At 45.6% G+C, this 10,471-nt stretch overlaps 1 protein-coding gene across 1 annotated transcript in view; it reads left to right on the top strand.

Annotated features, from left to right (window-relative positions):
• Positions 1 to 9,559: 9,559 nt before the first annotated feature.
• T265_01557 (hypothetical protein) overlaps positions 9,560 to 10,471 on the top strand; it is a gene marked incomplete at both ends in the record, with an annotated part of 22,679 nt that continues 21,767 nt past the window's right edge. The window contains one exon of the mRNA XM_009165616.1: positions 9,560 to 9,680. Coding sequence (XP_009163880.1) covers positions 9,560 to 9,680 — 121 coding nt within the window. The remainder of the gene's footprint in view (positions 9,681 to 10,471) is intronic.

The raw sequence follows: 10,471 nt of genomic DNA, 5'->3' as shown, positions 1-10,471 counted from the left end.
GTCTACTTGATGCGGTCGACTTAAAATCCTGGAGAACCAATGCCAGTGCCCTCCAAGTGGATTTATACCCTGCCAAGCAGTGTCCGTTGGACTGGCACCTTTCTCTGAATGACGAAAAGTGCGCCCATGTGTCGTTTGGAGGAGACTCAGCGAATGCCTTTGTTATGCATGGTGAGAAAGGACCAGAAAACATCATGAGGATAGATGCCAAAAAGTATTAGGGCATCTGGGTCTTCTCACTGCACCATGAGAAATCGACCCAAAAGGCATTCGCCATTCTGCGGATGATCTGACGCACCTTCTCCCGTATTACTCGCATGGACTTCCAAACACTCTATGGGGCCTACGTCAGACCGCTCCTGGACTACACCAACTCAGGACGCACGAAAACCCTCATTGAGCGTGGCCAGTCAGCCGCTACGAATACGGTTACCGGACACAAATCCGTGGACTACGAAACGCGTCACGCGATGCTTGATCTCCTTCCACTGGAGTATCGTGGCCTCCGAGGAGACCTAATTCTTACTTATGCCGTGTTCGAACAAAGCTTGGCCAACAGGCCTTTCACCGATGAACCAGCAATCACACGGCGGGGACATGGTAAGAAGATTTTCAGGCCCACAGCGCACACATTCACTAGGGAAAATTTTTCCTAATTTCGGGAAGCATCTGTGTGAAATGACCTTCTTCCGATGGTTGTCCACGCTCCTTCTAGAACCCAGTTCAAAGTGCTATTAGAAATTTATTCATGTGAATCCTCGTGCTTGCAAGCACACTACCCCGCACTGAGAACATAATGAGCAGTGGTACACCCCTATTTCACTTGTGCCTTTCAGGTTAATGACAGCCGCCAAACTACAAGAATAAATCCGACCCGGAAAAATTGGGCGAAAGCCCCGATCCTGTGTATTAAGCCGTGAATCTGTGATTGCACCGCGGCCTGCTACCTTGGTATTTGTGCTTCGTGCTTGCTGTGTCTACGCGTGCTGCTGTTCTGAGTTAACACTGTATATTCGTTGCTTTCTAGCGTAATATGTGGACTTACCCAAGCCTTCTAAAAACCAGTATAACAGGATATGCTGGATATTGGATCCCCATTCAAAGTCATCTTCGAAGCTGGTTTGTTTGAATGCACAACGAATATAATGCTCCGCATATTGCGCTAAGTCTGATTCCAGCGCCACCTGTCCCGGCTTGGTTTGGGCATGCGATTCATGCACAAGCCAGCATTCTGATTGGTTAGTTGTGCACAAGCCAGGAAGCGCGCGCGTTCAAATTGCATTTGTGCACAAGCCAAGAAAAAACAAGTTAAATGGTTGAAGCGTATAAACCAAGGAAAGATGGACTGTCAGTGCAAGCGAGAAAATAGCCTGGAACAATTTTAATGATTTATTGCAGGATACCTCTGCTTCTATGCGTGAAATACTTGCCATAGTACGTTTATAAAATAAAAAATCTTAACATCACAGAATTCATCCGCGAACCTTAACGTATCCATCGAACCGCCTTTATTCACACAACTTTCTTCTGTTTACCCACATCATTTCTTGCAATCAAAGCTTGGGAGGAACTCGACATTTGTGTTTTAGGAAATCTCGATTCAAACTTGACTATAGTCATGGATATGTAACCATAGTCAAAACTTCGCACTCGGAACGTTAAGTTGCTTTCATCTTGGTGAATCATTTTTAGTGCTACATATGACTCAGCAAAAGCAGTAGCATCCTACTAAGTGACATGTTAACCGGGTAAGTCGAAAAGTTGCCGAGCGCCGTCGCCCGGACTTGATCCGCCAACCCTTAGGGCCGCCCCCGAGCTTACCCCGCTAGGCCACCGAGCCACGGTTGGCGGCTGGTGGAAATTTCTGTTGAGCAGCTGGGCCTCGTATGCAGTGGTTGTATGTTTCGGTATGGATCACGTGACTATGACCAGCCAATCATTTGCTTTAGTTTGGCTTGTGCATGAATCGACTTCCCTTGGTTTGTGCTGTAATATACGGTTTGATTTATGATTTATATGATGATTGATTTATATGTAAGTATTTGTGATGTAAAACCTTGCTTGGCTCATGAGCTTTGTTTCTGTTTTCCATCCACAAAAATTGTCGCGAATACCCGCCTTCGGAGAATCACTGTCCCCTGGTGCTTCCATAGCGTGCATATTACAGTGCTGCGCTCGGTATTCGCACGATGGAATTAAACTTTCGAAGGCTGTGACGTGTCACTGATGGACCAAAGCAATCGGGCAATTGAGTTGAGAATACCAGCCCAAACTTTTAAGTCCCATTTGGGCACCCAGGGGTCTTAGCGATGCATCTCACCAGATGGGAAATTATTCCAGCAGACTTCCGCCAGAGATATGATTGCTTCAGTGGACAATAAAATTTGGTGGGCTGCAAAAATATGAATTTAGACTGCGATGGTTTTTGGTTTGAGCACATTCGCAACAGAATGCACCATTTTGGCGTAGAAAGTTTTACTCCACTTGTAAGGGTTTTGTAGCTGAATGCATTGTGTGGCTGTCAGCATTTCCACCCTTGGTGCGCCTGTGACACCTGAAATTAACACGCAGTTTGGCGCACGACCCGTACAAACCTGGTCAGCAAACGTTTGCAAGAGTCGATAACAAGCATGGGAATTAGACGAACCTAAGCGAACAGTTACCTCGCAAATATCCGACGAGATAGTTCGAGCAACGTTCAGCTTAGATGACTTGTATTTGGGGCAATCTGTGCTGATAAACTATTCTCGGCAACAGTAGCTGATGGTTGGATATCGTTCAGTGGCAGCAGCCATATACTAGACTCAACCAACGGAATCAGCGACAGGCCTTGATACTCGGCAGCGAAGGCCGTATTGAGACATGGCAACAACCGTGAACTCGTAAGAGAGCACGAGCGCTTCATGGGTTCTCCCAATTGTAGGTGATTGCTGGGTAAGATTGTATTATTTGGCCAAACTTCGCACTTTTCCTATGGTTGCGACAAACCCTATCCTGGGTGTATGGCGTTAGCTTACACAAACACTGAATGAGATGACTCTGTCGCACCTCCCGGGGGTCACGCGCAAGTGGGACGTTTACCGGTCTTCTGTACTTGGCTCCTAATTGATCATTCCCATTTATAATAGCCTGAACACAGGTGAGCAACGAGGAAGGCTCAGTAAGTTTCCACTTAATGTACCTTACCAAAGGTCACAGCATGCTACCAAGCATGCTTCACTCAGGTACTCAGGTCGGTTAACCGATGCTCGCTGAGATATGGCCAGTACCCCTGGTCACTTCACTCGGCGAAGTGAAATTGGCCAGCGTCCAGTTGGGTGCTATGGGGACTCCGCACCTTCCGGGACAGGGTGCACTTAGTTCCGGCTGCGCATAGTTAGAAAACCTACAGTACACAGTCGATCTCAGTGGCGAACCTGCCGTCATATCTATCAAACGCTTCTTCATTGTGTTCTAGGCTTGTATTTATTTGAGCTTGCAAAGGTCGTCGATTCAATTTTGCTGATGGCTTCGTGCTCCAACATGGTGCTCAAATGTGTCGATTTTGGTGATTTCGGGTGGTACACTCACCTCTCTCTTTGTCTCTGGTCTAGTGATACGGGGTCTTATATTTGTTCATCTCACCTTTTCGCATCAGGCTTACAGCAGTCAGGCACCAGTTTCCACTACTGGTTTGTTGTTGTCCTTAATGACGAAGAACAATGAGGCCGTCGCGTAGCCTCCGGTATGTTTCCTAGTGGATGCTCAGTGTCGCTAGTGGTTGAGTGTAGGACTGTTTAAAGCCCCTTATTAGCTTGGTAGCTCTCATTATGCTTACCCCTAAAGTAAGATTTTCCAGACGTAGCATATTCAGCGTGTGATCCCATACAGGTACGCACAAGTGATTTAGCAACCCTTCCTTGCATTAGGTCAGAGGTGCAACGCGAAAGTCTGAGGTGTATCTTGTTGGTAGCAGTGTTTTGGTAACGCACCGTGTGACTGGAATTGGGCAACACGTTAGACCCAGTAATGTGGGCTCGACAAAGAATGAAAAACGGAGCTCCTTACTTCTAGCTACGATGTCAGCTACAGATCTGGTAAAGACAATCTGATGGCTGACGCCTTATCCAGTAACTTATGCGCCATCGTGATCGGCAATGATAAATTAAAATAACGCCATAATTACCTGTGCCATTTCGGAATATCTCGCATGCATCACCTTGTTCTTTATCAAAACTTACCGTTTGCCCTCTAATATGTAAAAGACATCGCCTTAAAGTGTACTGTTTGTGCCGCAGTCAAACTGCAACTTTACAAACCGTCCACCGTTACGCTCACCAAAGCGGCTTGAATATTCGAGCGTACTGGTGTCGATTTTAAAGGATCTGTGCCTTATGTTACTCGAAACCGATGTCTCCTTAGTATCGTTGATGAGTTTTCCCGTTTTCTGTGTGCAGATACATGTGCATCCACCGTTACTAAATGTCCATGTGAATTATTCTCTTTGGTATGCCTGCATATGTACATTCAGACTGTGGCTCATTTATGTCCGACGAACTGTACACGTTCCTACATGACGGAAGGGTTTGCACCAGTCGAACAACTGCTTATAATCCCCAGGGGAACGGATAAGTCGTACGCGTCAACGGGACACTCTGGAGCACAATCCAGCTCAGACTCAAGACTAAGGCCCTTCAAATCTTACAGTGGGAGCCGGCTCTATCAGACGCCCTCCACTTTATACGGTCCCTTTACCTGCATCTCTACGAATGCCACTCCGTGTGAATCTTGTTTCAGTTTGAGCGTCGGTCATTCTGTGGTTTGTCTATACCAACTTGGCTAACTACTCCAAGACCTGTTCTGCTGAACAGACTTGACTGTGCCTCAAATTATGAATATGAGCAATGAATAGAGCATCAATCGTGTTCATCATATCCGCCACACCTTGAACAGGCCTGTGGATGTTTATAATTCAGTGGTGTTCTTGATCGTAATCTTTCGGATCTTCTCGAATTGGGAAATTCAGGTTCTTCGTAGATAGCATGTTCTTCAGAGATAACGTTCTGTTCGGATACAATAAGATCGTCTACAAAAGATTCATTAGAATTTGAAACAGCAGAAGTACCGTTAACACACTGACCTCTGGTATTGAACTCAACCTGACAAGAGAGATCATCCAAATCGAGAATTGTCACCATACGTTTGCTGTTTGATGATAGTATTATTCCTGTAGCAGGCCGTAAATCATTACCCCTGAGAAACGTAACAGACGTTTTGGCACAGTCGAGACTTGTACGCAACGGGCGAAATTAAAAAAAAGAATCGCGGGACTCTTCCCAGTAACTGAATGAACGGCGTTCCTGTATTGCATTAGAAAATTATCATTCGCACAAAATTCTCGGCAAGCCCATTAGACTGGAGATGTCGTGGAGCAGGAAACAGATGTCGACATACAAGGCCTGTTAACCGTTCCTCGAGAGATTTTGCAGTAAAATGTGTCGCATTGTCAGTCACCAAAGCAGTTGGTACACCTTCGCGGTTGAATACTTTCCTTAATGCATGTTGTGTGAAATCGTAGTATTCACCGAGACAAGGACCGTAGTCGTCGAAATATTTCACAAGCAACTAGCCACGGATACCACTGTGAAGATTTGCTGTGTGTGTGCATTTAACACAATTTTTAGCAGTATACTTGATGTCAGCATTTAGTTCCGACGGCAAGCATGGCAAGCGTGCAAGAGATTTCATTTTATCAGCACCCAGATGATGAGGGTGCAAATCTGCAAGAAGGGCTGCTCGCTGAGTCGGTGTAATTTTAACTCTATCCTCAAAGCACAACAAACCATCCGGAGTAATGAACCTTCGCGGCGACAGTAAAATTCAGGAAATCGCCGTCGGTCTTGCTGTGCCCAGCCACGTTGCAGTGCAGAAAAATGGTAGCAAAATATCTTCCAGTATCAGAAACAGGCGCATCCCGCTTGACTGGTAACGGTAGAATCAAAAAGCAATCTGAATTGTTTGAATCAGAGTCGCATAATGAAATTTTGGATAAGAAATCGGCATGGGAAATCACTTTTGCACTACGTTGAACAATCGTGTAGGTATATGAACTGCGTACAATGATCCACCGTCGCACCATAGCAGCAGATGGCTTCGTTAGAGATTTTTATAGGATAATACAAGAACTGTAAGGCCTCGTGATCAGTAGCAGTGGTAAAGTTTGATCCAAAATGATACTTATGGAGTCGTTTAGCATCCCAATATATCACAAGTGTTTCTCGTTAAGTTTGAGAATACCCACGGGAAATGCAGATCACCGGTCTGCCACTCTTCAAGAACTGCTCCTATTCCAGTGGAAGAAGCATCAGTAATGATGGTCAAATGATGTTTTGCGGAACATGGTTTCAAAACAGCTGAAGTTTTAAGATGGTCACGCTTGCAATGTCTTTTCATGGTTGGAGGACCAAGAAAATTGGTTGGCAGATATGACACCAAACAAGTAACTTGCATGTTTAGCAAAATTAGGAACAAAACTAGCATCATATTGAAGTGTCCCTAGAACAGAACGCAGTCCTTGTAGATTATTTGGTGATGACGCATTTACCAAAGGAGTAAACGGTTTGCATCGCTTTAAAACCACTGCCATCCAAAATGTAACCATGATATGAAGGTGATGGAACTACAAAAGTGCATTTGCCAGGATGAGTGGCTACAGTGAACTCAAGAAATCGCCTCAAAAGAGACAGTAGACGCAACTCATGGCTGGCTTTATCAGCAGCTTGCACTATGACAGTCGTTGAGAAATTCGAACTTTTAAACTGCAATCCAAATTACACACATGTTCTTCCAGGCGGAAAGGAAGGCACTGGATCCGTCCGCCATTCGCTCTTTGACCGCACATTTGTCAACGAGTTCACACGTACCTCATCCAGTGAAGGCAGTAGCGTTCATACATCCACTCTGTCTGACCTACGCGCGCTTTGACACGGTAACGTTAAATATAACGTCGATCATACTTCAGTCCGTCCCCGTGCCCGGGCGATGGACCTGCACCTCCAAATACATATGACTACATATTAAGAGACCGAGAAGCGTGACCACATTTTTCATTACCCCTTTTTATAAATTTTTACTATCAATCTGCATTCAGTCCTTGTGTTGGAGTTACACCTTTCTACACACAATCCAAGGGCCTGGATAAATGTCATGAATATCCATTGTATTTACTTTATCACTTTTGTATTAACCATGCTTCACCTTCACTTGTAGCTTATGTACACCTATCCTTCGACAAGTAAACCGCTATTTATTCTGTGCAATACCGTCCAGTTCTTGCGCTCACTCAGGGCCCATACTCTACCCTTAACAGTGAATACCAGTTATCGTTCAATTGTAACACCCTTTCGATGCCTAGCTGTTATGCCATCAGAAAGAGGCGCGAGGACTGGGATACTGCCAGGTTGCTCAGGCCTAGACAGGAGCAGTGGAAATGCAGTAGTTGGGTTCGAACCGCAGATATTCCGGTCAGTAATTTCGCTCCGTAACCATTTAGCTATCTCGAGCTCATGACAACCGATAAACACGTGGTAGTCCGCCGGTTCGGTCCACCAGCTTAGGGTGATGACCATGTATACTCAGCTTACCTACTGGCTTGATCAATCGCCACAGAGATGGGTACACTCCGAGTTGCAGTACCTTGTAGATCATAATATGGTTGCCGTTGACTCCACAACGATTAAGTTAGAATAATTTCAACTGCGTGCACCGTTTTAAGTATGCTTGCTGGCCTGCTGGTTTTCTGCGCACACTGGCGACGTTTCGTACAGTAACGGAAGTTTTGTAAGTCAGTTACAGATCATCTGTCATCTGATCACCAGCCAGTGAACTCATCCGAGCTTTCATTGCTAACTCGGAAGCGAGCTTGTCGTAGAGACGTACATATTCACAAGAAGAGGTATAAGAGCCTTTATAAGAGGAGAGAATTTATAGGGACACTCCTGGTCAGATACTTTCACATTTCCTGGCGGCCAACGGAGTCATAAGCTGCGTCCCTTTTTGATCACTAGAAGCACTGCAGTTTCAGCACCTGTTGCACTTGCTTCTCGCAAATATAGCTTTCCTGATGATGGATCAACCAGGGGTCATCCTAAAAGCAATGGTTACTAGACTGATGCCCTAATGGTGGTGATGGGGCCAATCTGTTTTGAACTTCTGACTGCAGGAATAGTACTTATATGCTACGGATGTCATGAGTCCACCTAGAGTGCCCAGTGCACCCCAAAAACACGTATCCCATCGAGCCCCGAGGAGGTCTAGCCAGGTGAATCTTCACACATTATTCCTGCCATCTGTGAAGGCCGCAGCGGTGGTCGATTGAGAGTGAATGTCTGGAGATGTAGGCACCTCGGAATGATTGTGTTAAGCTAGCACTAAGTCCCTCCCCCATCCACCTCTATTCTTTTCTTTACAATAAGGCTTTCAAATAAGTCATGGCTGTACGGCAGTGAAGCATTGGTGTTGAGCACTGATGTCATGCTGTTGTTGATGATGATGTCTCTTCAAAAACTGCTGCTATTCCAGTCGAGGAAGCATCAGTAATGATGGTCAAATGATGTTTTGCGGAACATGGTTTTAAGATGACCACGCTTGCAATGTCTTTTCATGGTTGGAGGACCAAGAAAATTGGTTGGCAGATATGACACCAAACAAGTAACTTGCATGTTCTGTTCCTAGAACAGAACGCAGTCCTTGTAGATTATCTGGTGATGTCGCATTTACCAAAGGAGTAAACGGTTTGCATCGCTTTAAAACCACTGCCATCCAAAATGTAACCATGATATGAAGGTGATGGAACTACAAAAGTGCATTTGCCAGGATGAGTGGCTACAGTGAACTCAAGAAATCGCCTCAAAAGAGACAGTAGACGCAACTCATGGCTGGCTTTATCAGCAGCTTGCACTATGACAGTCGTTGAGAAATTCGAACTTTTAAACTGCAATCCAAATTACACACATGTTCTTCCAGGCGGAAAGGAAGGCACTGGATCCGTCCGCCATTCGCTCTTTGACCGCACATTTGTCAACGAGTTCACACGTACCTCATCCAGTGAAGGCAGTAGCGTTCATACATCCACTCTGTCTGACCTACGCGCGCTTTGACACGGTAACGTTAAATATAACGTCGATCATACTTCAGTCCGTCCCCGTGCCCGGGCGATGGACCTGCACCTCCAAATACATATGACTACATATTAAGAGACCGAGAAGCGTGACCACATTTTTCATTACCCCTTTTTATAAATTTTTACTATCAATCTGCATTCAGTCCTTGTGTTGGAGTTACACCTTTCTACACACAATCCAAGGGCCTGGATAAATGTCATGAATATCCATTGTATTTACTTTATCACTTTTGTATTAACCATGCTTCACCTTCACTTGTAGCTTATGTACACCTATCCTTCGACAAGTAAACCGCTATTTATTCTGTGCAATACCGTCCAGTTCTTGCGCTCACTCAGGGCCCATACTCTACCCTTAACAGTGAATACCAGTTATCGTTCAATTGTAACACCCTTTCGATGCCTAGCTGTTATGCCATCAGAAAGAGGCGCGAGGACTGGGATACTGCCAGGTTGCTCAGGCCTAGACAGGAGCAGTGGAAATGCAGTAGTTGGGTTCGAACCGCAGATATTCCGGTCAGTAATTTCGCTCCGTAACCATTTAGCTATCTCGAGCTCATGACAACCGATAAACACGTGGTAGTCCGCCGGTTCGGTCCACCAGCTTAGGGTGATGACCATGTATACTCAGCTTACCTACTGGCTTGATCAATCGCCACAGAGATGGGTACACTCCGAGTTGCAGTACCTTGTAGATCATAATATGGTTGCCGTTGACTCCACAACGATTAAGTTAGAATAATTTCAACTGCGTGCACCGTTTTAAGTATGCTTGCTGGCCTGCTGGTTTTCTGCGCACACTGGCGACGTTTCGTACAGTAACGGAAGTTTTGTAAGTCAGTTACAGATCATCTGTCATCTGATCACCAGCCAGTGAACTCATCCGAGCTTTCATTGCTAACTCGGAAGCGAGCTTGTCGTAGAGACGTACATATTCACAAGAAGAGGTATAAGAGCCTTTATAAGAGGAGAGAATTTATAGGGACACTCCTGGTCAGATACTTTCACATTTCCTGGCGGCCAATCTGTGACGATCCAGAACACAGGTGATCATTTACGTTCTCCCAAACCTGACCGGAGGGAGGTTGGTGATTCTTCTAGGCCGGTTACATGGGCCCTGATTGGATACCGCTATTGGGTGCTTGAGGCTTTTTTTAGAAACCAGCTGACCAAGCTGGCACACTTCGCGCAGTGGTAGTATCGCCGCTGCCTGCACAGGACTGCTTATTCGCGAGATGAGCCAAGTGATTAGAGCGCGAATTTACTGACCGAAAGGTCCGTGGTTCGAACCCGACCTCTGCCTCTCGACTT

The sequence above is a fragment of the Opisthorchis viverrini genome (assembly GCF_000715545.1).
Source record: "Opisthorchis viverrini unplaced genomic scaffold opera_v5_17, whole genome shotgun sequence".
Lineage (NCBI taxonomy): Eukaryota > Metazoa > Platyhelminthes > Trematoda > Opisthorchiida > Opisthorchiidae > Opisthorchis > Opisthorchis viverrini.
This window is presented reverse-complemented; position numbering and strand designations above follow the sequence as displayed.